Source organism: Anopheles funestus, chromosome X (genome assembly GCF_943734845.2).
Source record: "Anopheles funestus chromosome X, idAnoFuneDA-416_04, whole genome shotgun sequence".
Taxonomy (NCBI): domain Eukaryota; kingdom Metazoa; phylum Arthropoda; class Insecta; order Diptera; family Culicidae; genus Anopheles; species Anopheles funestus.
Genome location: NC_064597.1, coordinates 1,070,080 through 1,086,348, shown reverse-complemented (window position 1 = coordinate 1,086,348; position 16,269 = coordinate 1,070,080). Strand labels below are relative to the sequence as shown.

The 16,269-nt window shown below is 37.2% G+C and overlaps 1 protein-coding gene across 11 annotated transcripts in view; it reads left to right on the top strand.

Annotated features, from left to right (window-relative positions):
• Positions 1-16,269, top strand: part of LOC125765677 (octopamine receptor Oamb-like) — an 86,411-nt gene that overhangs the window by 63,297 nt on the left and 6,845 nt on the right. For all 11 annotated transcript variants that reach the window (XM_049431111.1, XM_049431137.1, XM_049431145.1 and 8 more), the window contains 2 exons: positions 2,264-2,500; positions 4,149-4,392. In XM_049431111.1, coding sequence (XP_049287068.1) covers positions 2,264-2,500; positions 4,149-4,392 — 481 coding nt within the window. The remainder of the gene's footprint in view (positions 1-2,263; positions 2,501-4,148; positions 4,393-16,269) is intronic.

The following is a 16,269-nucleotide window of genomic DNA, read 5'->3' as shown; positions in this document are numbered from 1 at the left end:
GGGCATGGCCGTCCAAGAAGAAAATGTAGCCATTAATGCCATCTATCGACCACAGGTTAAAGATTGGCGATCCGTTGGATACCGACCGAGTTATAGGCAAAAGTTGGTGCGAAAATGAAGAAAATTTTACATTTTCTCAAACAGGGTAAGGAACTTGCTTCCTCGAATAACTTCTGGCACAGACATCTGAGGGCATGGCCGTCCAAGAAGAAAATGTAGCCATTAATGCCATCTATCGACCACAGGTTAAAGATTGGCGATCCGTTAGATATAGATCGAGTTATAGGCAAAAGTTGGTACAAAAATGAGCCTTAGTAAATTTTCATTTTTTTGAAATTTTTGATTGTTTTTATTATTTTTCACTTTTTTTTTATTTGAAACATTACTAGAGTGAAAAGAAACTCATTGCAACCAATTGGCATTAAAATAAATCAATTTTATTTTTTTTTGCAAAATTTCCCAAAAAAATCGTAAGGGGTAAGCCTTATGAAATTTTCGAGTTGAAAATTTTTTGAAAATTTTTTTCTGATTTTGTATTCTTTTTTTAATTTAAAGCACTATTTAAGTGAAAAGAAACTTATTGCAACAAATTTTTATTAAAATATATCACATTTAAAAATTTTGCTACATTGCTCAAAAATGAGGAAAATTTTACATTTTCTCAAACAGGGTAAGGAACTTGGTTCCTCGAATAACTTCTGGCACAGACATCTGAGGGCATGGCCGTCCAAGAAGAAAATGTAGCCATTAATGCCATCTATCGACCACAGGTTAAAGTTTGGCGATCCGTTGGATACCGACCGAGTTATAGGCAAAAGTTGGTGCGAAAATGAAAAAAATTTTACATTTTCTCAAACAGGGTAAGGAACTTGCTTCCTCGAATAACTTCTGGCACAGACATCTGAGGGCATGGCCGTCCAAGAAGAAAATGTAGCCATTAATGCCATCTATCGACCACAGGTTAAAGATTGGCGATCCGTTAGATATAGATCGAGTTATAGGCAAAAGTTGGTGCAAAAATGAGCCTTAGTAAATTTTCATTTTTTTGAAATTTTTGATTTTTTTTATTATTTTTCACTTTTTTTTTATTTGAAACATTACTAGAGTGAAAAGAAACTCATTGCAACCAATTGGCATTAAAATAAATCAATTTTATTTTTTTTTGCAAAATTTCCCAAAAAAATCGTAAGGGGTAAGCCTTATGAAATTTTCGAGTTGAAAATTTTTTGAATTTTTTTTTCTGATTTTGTATTCTTTTTTTAATTTAAAGCACTATTTAAGTGAAAAGAAACTTATTGCAACAATTGTTTATTAAAATATATCACATTTAAAAATTTTGCTACATTGCTCAAAAATGAGGAAAATTTTACATTTTCTCAAACAGGGTAAGGAACTTGGTTCCTCGAATAACTTCTGGCACAGACATCTGAGGGCATGGCCGTCCAAGAAGAAAATGTAGCCATTAATGCCATCTATCGACCACAGGTTAAAGATTGGCGATCCGTTAGATATAGATCGAGTTATAGGCAAAAGTTGGTGCAAAAATGAGCCTTAGTAAATTTTCATTTTTTTGAAATTTTTGATTTTTTTATTATTTTTCACTTTTTTTTTATTTGAAACATTACTAGAGTGAACAGAAATGCATTGCAACCAATTGGCATTAAAAAAAATCAATTTCATTTTTTTTGCAAAATTTCCCAAAAAAATCGTAAGGGGTAAGCCTTATGAAATTTTCGAGTTGAAATTTTTTTGAAAATTTTTTTCTGATTTTGTATTCTTTTTTTAGTTTAAAGCATTATTGGAATGAAAAGAAACTTATTTCAAACAATTCGCATCATCATTCATCGCATACATCAAATTTATGCCCCACAAACAACGAAAGAAAATAAATAAAATTCGATCCGATGGATCGAATGGAATGGATATTGTGAGACATGCATATTGAACTCTTCAATTGCCAAAAATGTTGAGGGCCCTTTAGGCCCGGGGCCCCCCGCGGCCGCTTAGTTTGCGTAGTGGATGATCCGCCTCTCACTTGATGGGCTGTGTACTTTAGCTTTGAGGCAAACTTTTGTTAAAACAACACTAATGCAAATAAATTCCACGCGTAGTGAAAGCACTGATTGTTAATTTCCTTATAGTAACATGATCACTTTAGTGTTTGGAGCAAGGACGCAAGAACGTGGGCTTAGGATTGCTACGTTATCATAAAGCTTTTATCAAATCATTTCTTAATTATTGCTACTTATTACTATTTCAACAGGTTTGGATATTCGGTGACGTCTGGTGCCGTATCTGGCTGGCGGTCGATGTCTGGATGTGTACGGCCTCGATCCTTAATCTGTGCGCCATCTCGCTGGACCGGTACGTAGCGGTAACCCGGCCAGTCACCTATCCGAGCATAATGTCGACCAGGCGCGCCAAGTCGCTCATCGCCGGGCTGTGGGTGTTGTCCTTCGTGATCTGCTTTCCACCGCTGGTCGGGTGGAAGGAACAGAAAGTAAGTACAACGCTGCTGAAGCAAATGGAAGCTGGGCGGGGAGGAGTGGGTAGTAGGTGGGGTGGCGGTGGATAAGTTGGCTAGGATTGATAAGAGAATAAGGAAAAGGAAACCATAACCGAGACGCTAACAGCCTTTAGTGGTTTCTGTGTCCAGTGTCCGGAAGTCCGGAGATGAGATGTGATGTCCGGATCTTTCTTCCGACCTGATCCCTTGGCCTCTGCCAGAAGCTTTTTTTTTACTTCTTTCTCTCTGTTTCAGCATGGGGTTTTTTTTTATTACCTTGCACTCGAGCATACAAAAGCAGCGGAAGTGGAAGCTAAAGGTAGACCAACGCGAAGCACGAACAAACAGAATTGGAAAAGTAATTATTTTTAGCTTTCCGTTAAAGGCTCTGGCAGGTTACTTTGGTGTGGTATTACCCTGCCACAGTAGTGTCCACCGTTGCTTATCGGGCACAATCGGGATTTACCGATCTGGAGTGCTGGTTTGCCTTTATATGGATGCCGGTGTGTGGCCCTATGAAAGGTGAGCACACTGGAAATGGGGAAAGTTTCTGGGACACAGCAACCTCACCCCTACCCCGGATAGGGTATTAGCTAGGTTTTACATTTCGTTTTGCCTTCCCGCTCTACTCACTTTGCTTTCGCTGATTTCTGATATTCTAAGCTGCCCGATCATCAGCTATCCGTCGGCGAGGCAAAGTCCCATCAATATATAGATTAATTTCCTGCCAGCATCCCATTTCTTGCCTGGTAACACACTAGCGAGAGGGAGAGAGAAATAAAACAGATGAAAAAGAGCAATTGAGAACAGTAACCACTAAAAGTGGTAGGTCGCTATAAATAAAAAATACAACTTGTGATATTCTCAGATTAAATCAATAATCAACCAGACTTTGCCGAGCGAAGTGTTCTGAACACTTGCAAGATGCAAATGAACGGCTAGCGTTCGGTGCTAGTGTGTGAACTAGAGTTGGGCAAAATTAGAAAAAAAACCGCAGCTGGTTCCGAGCTGATTTATTTTGGAATTTGAAAGTTCTGGAAGCTGCATCAGAACCGTCGGAACCGTCCGGAACCATCAGAATCGTTCGGAACCGAAAGGCGACATATTTCTTGTTCTACTATTCTTCCGCGTAGTAATGGACAGCAACATTCCGACGATTCCGGACTACTCCGACCGGAGCATGCGATTCTTTTGCTCCAGAGTCGGAACCGTGTTTGCGCTTTATAGTGCCCATCGCTAGTGTGAATGCTTTTCAAATGAACCGGTGCCAGAATAGTCGGGTAGGTAAAGATTAGCGGGGGAATAATTTAAACCGATTACGTTCACACGCCTCAACGCTCCGAAAACACGTCCGAGCTTAAAGGGACCGTTCGGATACAGAGAACCCAACTTGACCGCTGTATTATCCAGGTGTAGGTAGGCCGGTCGTCTTGTTTGCGAGCGATTTAGCAAATTAATTACACAAACTATCACGCATCAACTACACCGGATCTCTTCTTATCTGTGCTTTCACATCTCTTTCACTGTTCCTGTCTCTGATCCTTTCCCATTTCTGGTCCTTACACACACACATACTCACATACACGTAAATACACTGTATCTTTCTATATTATCTTCTTCTGTGCATTCTCTTTTCACGCAGGTGAAAGAGAACGTTTATTATCAATACGGAAACTACACACTGGTGTCGGTGACACCTTCCCCCGCGCCTCCACTTCCCTGTCCTTGGACGTGCGAGCTGACGAACGACGCCGGTTACGTCGTCTACTCGGCGCTAGGCTCCTTCTACATTCCCATGTTCGTGATGCTGTTCTTCTACTGGCGGATTTACCGGGCAGCCGTCAGGACGACACGCGCCATCAATCAGGGCTTTCGTACCACCAAAGGTAAGCAACAACCCGTATTACCACTCAACCCTCCTGCCCCCCCCCCCTCTCTACCCTTCCATCCATTCTTTTTCTCACCCCTCTCCCACTTCCGCCCCCTTGGTCGCTCCATTGTCCATTTCACGATGCGTTTCCCACATCCGCCTTGTCGCACTCGGTGCGCCATTGGGTGCCGTTTAATCCTTTTGCAAAACAGCCTTCCTTTTCCATTTACCCACTATTATAAAACCTGATCACTCTCTCTCTCTGTCGCTCTGGCTCATCCTTCTTATAGCAGCATTAGAAAAGAGAAAACAAAATCAATCAACACCTATTAACTACGTTATCACACTTCCTAGCCACTCGCATTCCCCTTGGCGTGTTGTATTAAGCTCGATCCACGGGTCTGTGTCGTACATAGATATATACATATTTTTTTCCTCCCTCCTTTTGGTTCCGTTGTTCTTGTTTTGTGGATGAATTCATGTTTTTTTGTTTTGGTCGATGTACGTTCGGCATATCTGTGCTTGGACCTTTTGTCCCGTCCCGCTTTATTCCTAGTACCAAACACTCGATAGACCACCATGTTGTCCTGCGCCATATGTCACTTTGACAGCTCACACTAAACTTAACGCTATCACGTCACTGGTGTGCGGGCAAATCGCTACTCACCGAATCCATTGTACAGCTTCACCATCCACTCATCCCATTACGCTTCCATTTCACTATTACCACCACCACTGCATTCTTCTCCTTCCCTAACCCATTACTTCTCTCGCTTGGGGTTCGTTGGGTAATGTGTTTTATTTTTAGTGTCCTCGCTAGTGATACTTTCCCTCATGCGCTTTCAGTGGCTATCACTTTTGTTGTTGTTTGTTTAATTTGTTCGCTGTACTACCGTCCTCCATTGCTCGTCCAATTCGGGATTGGCAGATGAGCCTGTTAATCATGTATCAGGCTATAAAACCCTAGACACCCACACTATTAAAATGTATCTCTGCAAGCCGCGGTAGAGTGCGCTCTCTCTCTCTGCCTCCATGGCAACGTCCTGCATCCTCGGCGTTGGTTTTATTGATTTTTAATTCTACGAAGACGCGTAGGTTTACCCACGGGAGGTAACGCACAGTAGCAAACGGATTGAATGCGTTGCCTAATGAATTGTGACATGTGTACCAGAACGAGTGCGACAGACAAAATGGAGCAAGAGAGAGAGACAGAAAGAATGATAACGAATGGAGAGAAAGAGTAAGAAGGGAAGAGTCATCTCACAAATAATTTGCTGATGTATTCAACAGCAGCGCTGCAGACTCGTGTCCGCCTTCGCCATCTTTCCGGTTGATTACACTATTCGACATGTTGGAACTATACTAAAGTTACTACGGTAATGTTGCAAACACCAACAGTGCTGGTTTGGTTGCATGGCAAGTGTGCAAGCAAACGGTTAAAGAAGCTTGCACCTAACACCCTCGCATGCAAAACGGTCCTGGAGGTTTTTCCGTCAGCCATCTTCGGCCGGACGGTGATAGAGTTGTGCAGAGTTTGTTAAAACTTTCCTTACAGCCTTGTACGCACGGTGTACAGCAACCATGCATCCGGATGCAGTCATGAATAATCAAAACATAATGAATGCAGCAAAATCTCCATTCCTCCTGCTTCATGGAACCAAAGATCTGGCAAACCCGAACCAAGGAAAGTGGGGGCTGGGTAGTATGGCAGTTCTTGAAGAAGGCAATGCCTGATGATGCGCTTTTGTCCCGAGATGCTCTAGCTGCATGCGTGTGTATGTTTGTCCGTTTCGAGGTTGAGTAGTTGGGGCAGTAGTTGTAGAATCTTGGTAAAAGAAATGAAAAAAAAATGGCACTTATATTCTTAGGCACTGAGCTAGAATGAGATATACGGTACTGTCCACCATGGTCTACCCACATACAGAAATCGGTCGTGTTCGGTTCTCGACATCCGACCCGATGAAAGCACTTCCAAAGTATCTGATGCGAGTGAAGACACCACGTATGTGTGTGTGTGTATAGACGTTTGTTGTGACACCTGGGTTTGAGTGCACCCAGCTCCCATTAAACACTCACAAGAGTTCTGATTGAGCCTGATGAGGGTCGAATCGATCGCACTTCGGTTGGTCGTGCGCTCGGATAAACTCGCATCAAAATCATTTGCCAGAACCAAACACCCGAGCCGAGCGTTGGATAATGGGAGTTTAACAATTCTGCTCACCACTCCTACAAAAGGCACCTGTCACCGACAGTAAAATCCCTCATGGGCTTGCCGTTCCCCGGTACCGATCATCGCCATCGAAATGGACACCGGTTGTATGCCTGCCTCAAACGATTGGTCAGCATTCGGATCTCTTGCTTCTACCGACTACTTTCGCACTGGAGTACTCTTTCCCCTCCATTGCTAGTAATTAGATAACGTTAGTGATGTTAGTAGGTGGTGAGCCACCAGCAGTAGCAACGATTTTTCGCACGTGTGCTGAAATTGCATGTCGCTTACATTTGCTTCCGTGAGTCTTCGAAATACGAAAGTGTAAGAGCTAGTTAAATATAAATCTTCACTCCAGAAGTCTTCAATAACGAATCGATCATTCAAACTGCAGAAAAGAGTTGGCAGACAAAGATAATGCGCTTACTGCTCTAGCTATTCTTTTGCGTGGTTACTCTCGTTAAAAAAGATACACAGACACAAATACACATTCAGAAGAATAGTAGAACGACCAGAGCGGAGTGCGAAACGGAGCCAAATAACCCGTGCCGCGTGAACTAATTGAATTGCATCTTCATTTTTCGCTTCCGTGCTTCTGATTTTTTCGGAAACCCTAATCGACTGGCTTCGGGGTGACGTTATTTTGCTGTAATTAAATTTCCCGTTGCTACTACCCGAACCGTCAGCATGCATGGTGTGTCTCGCCTTCACGATCTCTCGCCGTGTTGGCAAAGAAAGTGAGCGTAAAAATGTGTCCCTAGTTTATACTGGCCGTGTATATGAGATCTCGTCCGTTCGGGCAGCTGCTGCTAGAATAGGTTTCGTTTAATGGGCTTCCCTCAATCTTATCCGAGAGGCGAGCTTATTGCAGATCGAGCCTGTGGACGGTTGGCCAAACTTATAGCGGTACCTTATATCCGACATCTGGAACACATTTTTCATCACAAATACTACAAACGGGTCGAAGGGGGTAATAATTACTTCCAAGGGGTCTGGTAAGTTTGTTGTTTTGCCACTGTGTGCAAGGAAAGTAGAAACGAATTCTACCCAACATTTACTTTAAACTGGCCCTACAGAACCAAAATTGACACGGTGGGTCCATTCATGGCATAATAATTAATTTCTTAATCGAAACCATTTTTGACCTTCTGGTGCTTTAGACTTTCTTGGCAAAGGGAACACCCAATGCATTATGAGCAATATTTGGTAACATTTGTCCTACCCAACCTTATATAAGCGCTCAATTTTCTTCTTTTGCTTTCATCACCGAAAGATCAATAAAGTATCAATGTTCGAGAGAATATGCAAATCATAAGCAAAGACTCAGCACTAAATTATACACAGGTCATGTGAACATTGTTGGTGTCTATCTCTTCAGGATTTCAAGTAAATTGCAAAATAAAGTAAAAATGAAATATTTCATGAAATATATGTACCTCAGTTTTTTTTATTATAACTTTAGTACTATTGATCCGACAATTATGCACAACATATTCAAAGACGCAGAATCAAATTCTACACAAATCATGTGTACATTGTTGTTGTCTATCTCTTCAGGATTTCAAGTAAAATGCAAAATAAAGTAAAAATGAAATATTTCATGAAATATGTGTACCTTCGTTTCTTGGTAATAACTTTTGTACTAATGATCCAAAAATTATGCAAAAAATATGCAAAGACGCAGAATCAAATTCTACACAAATCATGCCAACATTGTGTTTGCCTATCTCTTCAGCATTTCAAGTAAATCGCGAAATAAAACTGGGTTATACGAGGTGTTCATAAAACTCTGGTACGACCATAGCTCGGTTGTCTGGTAATAACTTTAGTATTAATGATCGGACAATTATGCACAACATATGCAAAGACGCAGAATACAATTCTACACAAATCATGTGAACATTGTGTTTGTCTATCTCTTCAGGATGTCAAGTAAATCACGAAATAAATTAAAAATTGAAATATTTCATGAAATATACGTATCTCCGTTTTTTGTTAATAACTTTAGTAATAATAATCCTACAATTATGCACAACATATGCAAAGACGCAGAATTGAATTCTACATAAATCATGTGAACATTGTTGTTGTCTATCTCTTCAGAATTTCAAGTAAATCGCAAATAAAGAAAATTTTGAAATATTTCATTTCCATTTTTTGTTCATAACTTTAGTACTAATGACCGGACAATTATGCAAAAACTATGCAAAGATGCAGAATCAAATTCTACACAAATCATGTGAACATTGTGTTTGTCTATCTCTTCAGAATTTCAAGTAAATCGCAAATAAAGAAAATGTTGAAATATTTCATTTCCGTTTTTTGTTCATAACTTTAGTACTAATGACCGGACAATTATGCACAACATATGCAAAGATGCAAAATTGAATTCTACACAAATCATGTGAACATTGTTGTTGTCTATCTCTTCAGAATTTCAAGTAAATCGCAAATAAAGAAAATTTTGAAATATTTCATTTCCATTTTTTGTTCATAACTTTAGTACTAATGACCGGACAATTATGCAAAAACTATGCAAAGATGCAGAATCAAATTCTACACAAATCATGTGAACATTGTGTTTGTCTATCTCTTCAGGATTTCAAGTAAAATGCAAAATAAAGTAAAAATGAAATATTTCATGAAATATGCGTAACTCCGTTTTTTGGCAAAAACTTTTGTACTAATGATCCAAAAATTATGCAAAAAATATGCAAAGACGCAGAATCAAATTCTACACAAATCATACCAACATTGTGTTTGTCTATCTCTTCAGCATTTCAAGTAAATCGCGAAATAAAACTGGGTTATACGAGGTGTTCATAAAACTCTGGTACGACCATAGCTCGGTTGTCTGGTAATAACTTTAGTATTAATGATCGGACAATTATGCACAACATATGCAAAGACGCAGAATACAATTCTACACAAATCATGTGAACATTGTGTTTGTCTATCTCTTCAGGATGTCAAGTAAATCGCGAAATAAATTAAAAATTGAAATATTTCATGAAATATACGTATCTCCGTTTTTTGTTAATAACTTTAGTAATAATAATCCTACAATTATGCACAACATATGCAAAGACGCAGAATTGAATTCTACATAAATCATGTGAACATTGTTGTTGTCTATCTCTTTAGCCTTTTCAGTAAATCGCAAATAAAGAAAATGTTGAAATATTTCATTTCCGTTTTTTGTTCATAACTTTAGTACTAATGACCGGACAATTATGCACAACATATGCAAAGATGCAAAATTGAATTCTACACAAATCATGTGAACATTGTTGTTGTCTATCTCTTCAGAATTTCAAGTAAATCGCAAATAAAGAAAATTTTGAAATATTTCATTTCCATTTTTTGTTCATAACTTTAGTACTAATGACCGGACAATTATGCAAAAACTATGCAAAGATGCAGAATCAAATTCTACACAAATCATGTGAACATTGTTGTTGTCTATCTCTTCAGGATTTAAAGTAAATCGCAAATAAAGAAAATTTTGAAATATTTCATTTCCGTTTTTTGTTCATAACTTTAGTACTAATGATTGGAAAACTATGCAAAAACTATGCAAAGATGCAGAATCAAATTCTACACAAATCATGTGAACATTGTTGTTGTCTATCTCTTCAGGATTTCAAGTAAATCGCAAATAAAGGAAATTTTGAAATATTTCATTTCCATTTTTTGTTCATAACTTTAGTACTAATGACCGGACAATTATGCAAAAACTATGCAAAGATGCAGAATCAAATTCTACACAAATCATGTGAACATTGTTGTTGTCTATCTCTTCAGGATTTCAAGTAAATCGCAAATAAAGAAAATTTTGAAATATTTCATTTCGGTTTTTTGTTCATAACTTTAGTACTAATGATCGGAAAATTATGCAAAAACTATGCAAAGATGCAGAATCAAATTCTACACAAATCATCCGAACATTGTTAATGTCTATCTCTTCAGGATTTCAAGTAATTCGCAAATAAAGAAAATTTTGAAATATTTCATGAAATATTTCAAAAAAGTCAAAAGTGTCAGAGAAAAAATGAAACTTTTCATGAAATATTTCAAAGATGAAAAGTTTCACAGAAAAAATGAAACATTTCATGAAATATTTCATGAAAAATTTCATGAAATATTTCATAAATTTTCATGCCAACTTATTAATGAGGAGTCAAGGAGTCTAAAACAGTTGAAGTTGGGGCGAAAAACCAAAAAAAAAAAAGCAAAAAAAAATTGGGCCCACGAACCGACGAAAATGTGAAAAATCAAAGTGAAAAAATACGCTTCAAAATTTCAAAATCTGGTACCATCGATTAGAAAAAAGCAAACAAAAAATAGGGCTCACGAACCGACGAAAATCTGAAAAAACGAAGTGTAAAAATTCGTTTTGGTTTTTGAAGTGCTACCTCCTCGCCTGGTATGCTCTCCTGTTACTTGGTTGCTGCAACTGGTACTTTTTCGATACTTTTGGGTACTTTTGGATTTCGAAAACTACCAGGCGAAATGGTTTGAAGTAACAGGAGAGCATACCAGGCGAGGAGGTAGCACTTCAAAAACCAAAACGAATTTTTACACTTCGTTTTTTCAGATTTTCGTCGGTTCGTGAGCCCAATTTTTTGTTTGCTTTTTTCTAATCGATGGTACCAGATTTTGAAATTTTGAAGCGTATTTTTTCACTTTGATTTTTCACATTTTCGTCGGTTCGTGGGCCCAATTTTTTTTTGCTTTTTTCTTTTTTGGTTTTTCGCCCCAACTTCAACTGTTTTAGACTCCTTGACTCCTCATTAATCAGTTGGCATGAAAATTGATGAAATATTTCATGAAAAGTTTCATGAAATATTTCATGAAATGTTTCATTTTTTCTGTGAAACTTTTCATCTTTGAAATATTTCATGAAAAGTTTCATTTTTTCTCTGACACTTTTGACTTTTTTGAAATATTTCATGAAATATTTCAAAATTTTCTTTATTTGCGAATTACTTGAAATCCTGAAGAGATAGACATTAACAATGTTCGGATGATTTATGTAGAATTTGATTCTGCATCTTTGCATAGTTTTTGCATAATTTTCCGATCATTAGTACTAAAGTTATGAACAAAAAACCGAAATGAAATATTTCAAAATTTTCTTTATTTGCGATTTACTTGAAATCCTGAAGAGATAGACAACAACAATGTTCACATGATTTGTGTAGAATTTGATTCTGCATCTTTGCATAGTTTTTGCATAATTGTCCGGTCATTAGTACTAAAGTTATGAACAAAAAATGGAAATGAAATATTTCAAAATTTCCTTTATTTGCGATTTACTTGAAATCCTGAAGAGATAGACAACAACAATGTTCACATGATTTGTGTAGAATTCAATTTTGCATCTTTGCATATGTTTTGCATAGTTTTCCAATCATTAGTACTAAAGTTATGAACAAAAAACGGAAATGAAATATTTCAAAATTTTCTTTATTTGCGATTTACTTGAAATCCTGAAGAGATAGACAAACACAATGTTCACATGATTTGTGTAGAATTTGATTCTGCATCTTTGCATAGTTTTTGCATAATTGTCCGGTCATTAGTACTAAAGTTATGAACAAAAAATGGAAATGAAATATTTCAAAATTTTCTTTATTTGCGATTTACTTGAAATCCTGAAGAGATAGACAACAACAATGTTCACATGATTTGTGTAGAATTCAATTTCGCATCTTTCTATAAATTTGGCATAATTGTCCGGTCATTAGTACTAAAGTTATGAACAAAAAACGGAAATGAAATATTTCAAAATTTTCTTTATTTGCGATTTACTTGAAATCCTGAAGAGATAGACATCAACGATGTTCGGATGATCTGTGTAGAATTTCATTCTGCATCTTTGCATGTATTTGACTTACCTGTCCGACCATTAGTACTAAAGTTATTACCAAAAAACCGAAGTGAAATATTTCAAACTTTTCTTTATTTGCGAATTACTTGAAATCCTGAAGAGATAGACATCAACAATGTTCGGATGATCTGTGTAGAATTTGATTCTGCATCTTTGCTTTTTGTTTGCTTACTTGTCCGATCATTAGTACTAAAGTTATAACCAGAAAACCGAAGTGAAATATTTCAAAGTTTTCTTTATTTACGAATTACTTGAAATCCTGAAGAGATAGACATCAACAATGTTCTGATGATCTGTGTAGAATTTCATTCTGCATCTTTGTATGTGTTTTACTTACCCGTCCGATCATTAGTACTAAAGTTATGAACAAAAAATGGAAATGAAATATTTCAAAATTTTCTTTATTTGCGATTTACTTGAAATCCTGAAGAGATAGACAACAACAATGTTCACATGATTTGTGTAGAATTCAATTTTGCATCTTTGCATATGTTGTGCATAATTGTCCGGTCATTAGTACTAAAGTTATGAACAAAAAACGGAAATGAAATATTTCAAAATTTTCTTTATTTGCGATTTACTGAAAAGGCTTAAGAGATAGACAAACACAATGTTCACATGATTTGTGTAGAATTCAATTCTGCGTCTTTGGATATGTTGTGCATAATTGTAGGATTATTATTACTAAAGTTATTAACAAAAAACGGAGATACGTATATTTCATGAAATATTTCAATTTTTAATTTATTTCGCGATTTACTTGACATCCTGAAGAGATAGACAAACACAATGTTCACATGATTTGTGTAGAATTGTATTCTGCGTCTTTGCATATGTTGTGCATAATTGTCCGATCATTAATACTAAAGTTATTACCAGACAACCGAGCTATGGTCGTACCAGAGTTTTATGAACACCTCGTATAACCCAATTTTATTTCGCGATTTACTTGAAATGCTGAAGAGATAGACAAACACAATGTTGGCATGATTTGTGTAGAATTTGATTCTGCGTCTTTGCATAGTTTTTGCATAATTTTTGGATCATTAGTACTAAAGTTATGAACAAAAAACGGAAATGAAATATTTCAAAATTTTCTTTATTTGCGATTTACTTGAAATCCTGAAGAGATTGACAACAACAATGTTCACATGATTTGTGTAGAATTTGATTCTGCATCTTTGCATATGTTGTGCATAATTGTCCGGTCATTAGTACTAAAGTTATGAACAAATACGGAAATGAAATATTTCAAAATTTTCTTTATTTGCGATTTACTGAAAAGGCTAAAGAGATAGACAACAACAATGTTCACATGATTTGTGTAGAATTCAATTCTGCGTCTTTGGATATGTTGTGCATAATTGTAGGATTATTATTACTAAAGTTATTAACAAAAAACGGAGATACGTATATTTCATGAAATATTTCAATTTTTAATTTATTTCGCGATTTACTTGACATCCTGAAGAGATAGACAAACACAATGTTCACATGATTTGTGTAGAATTGTATTCTGCGTCTTTGCATATGTTGTGCATAATTGTCCTATCATTAATACTAAAGTTATTACCAGACAACCGAGCTATGGTCGTACCAGAGTTTTATGAACACCTCGTATAACCCAGTTTTATTTCGCGATTTACTTGAAATGCTGAAGAGATAGACAAACACAATGTTGGCATGATTTGTGTAGAATTTGATTCTGCGTCTTTGCATAGTTTTTGCATAATTTTTGGATCATTAGTACAAAAGTTATTACCAAGAAACGAAGGTACATATATTTCATGAAATATTTCATTTTTACTTTATTTTGCATTTTACTTGAAATCCTGAAGAGATAGACAACAACAATGTTCACATGATTTGTGTAGAATTTGATTCTGCGTCTTTGCATATATTGTGCATAATTGTCGGATCAATAGTACTAAAGTTATAATAAAAAAAACTGAGGTACATATATTTCATGAAATATTTCATTTTTACTTTATTTCGCGATTTACTTGAAATCCTGAAGAGGTAGGCAATTACAATGTTCACAAGATTTGTGTAGAATTTAGTGCTGCGCTTTTGCATATTTCGTGCATAATTGTCGGAACATTAATACCAAAGTTATAAGCATAAAACGGAAGTATGGTCGTACCCGAGTTTTATGGATACTAAGATATATTCTTTCCACGGACTTTTGAAACACCCGTACGTACGTTCCTAATTGATGTCTGTTGCGTTGCTCCTGGTCACGGCACCAGGGTCTTGTTCCATCTCTGTACCAATCTTGCTCAATTCTTTATCTCTCGTTTTTTTTCTCTCTCTCTCTCTCTCTCTCTCTCTTTCTCTTTCGCTGTTGTATGTCTCGAACATCAATTTCTTGGGAATTCGATTTAACTGATATCCTTCTAGCTTCACTATCACACCTATCAGTACATTCTTCTCGTAATCCTTCTTCAACTCTCTTTTCAATCAACGTAAATTAAACCTTTGGGAATCCGTTTACTATTTACCTGATTTCTGTTGACCTGTTATCAAATCCTTCCCGTTCCGTTTTTGTGTTGCCATCAAAGAGTAAAATGCCACTACATTTAGCAGGGACAAATTGCCCAAAAACAAAAAAAAAGCAAATCAAAAGCGACCCCTAGATCCATCATACAACTGATCATCTAACACTCCGTTCCTCTGTGCGCACGAAAGCATTCAAACTGAACACCATTGCCTTCCAGAGCAAACACGATTCGCTATCGCGCTTGCAACAGGCATTTCAAGGGTTAACCGTGTAAACGTGTCCTTAAATCCAATCCACCACATACCTGACCGGCAAGATAAGGCAGGATTTTTGTCGATGCATACACACAGCCATGTATACCTACACAAAGACACTCAAACGTATACACACACAAACAGTCAGGAAAACTATTCGATGTGTTACATCTGTTACATTTACCGCTCGTTCTGTTTACGGATTGTTTCAATCGCTCTGCTCTGTATTCTTTGCAGTATATTTCGGTGTGTTTGATCCGCCTGTTCTTCTGACTACTCACCCCAACTAGCCAGCTCTGATTTGTCTCGTTGGTTGAAACGAGTTTTTCGAGCTGTTTACGTTTGTGCTCGATTTTGCATTTTGTTCTCAATGTGTGTCTGTACGTGTGTATATGTCTGTGTGTTTGTTTGATTTGTTTGTTTGACCTTAACTGTGCACCGAAACTTCAGTGAGCATTCGCTTCTGATGGATTCGGTTTGAGAAAATTTGGTTTTTGGTTTCGTTTTCTATTTTCAATCAAATGTTTCGGTTCCAGTTCACCATCTTCAGGTTTGTTTCTTTATCCACCATTTTGCATGTTCTCTATCGCTCTTTATATAATTTCAACATTTGTCTTTCCCTTCCGATTATCGTTCAGTGAATGTGTCCCGTATAGAGTCGTTTCTTTAATTCAGATATTCGATTTCACAAACGCAAAGCCTGATAACCACTGGTGTTGGATTTTCACAGTACAATCCCTCACGCATGGGGATACCGAATCACTTTAAGCGCAATAAGCTTCGCAATAAAAACAAAAAAAAACAGAAAATCATTAAAGGTACATTTTATTCATTTCGCACACGGGATAATTCCGTGCGGTTGTTTAGCGCCTGGTCTCGTTCGTCTTCGTTTGCTGCGGTTCGCTAGGTGATGGATGGTCCCATGGCAGCACGGTGAGAAAATCCTTCTGGCACCGGGTAAAGCCCCAGTCTAGGCTGTGGGCTTAACGCGTCTAATGAATCAGTAAGCTAATCGAGGTGATTAGTGTCATTCGCAC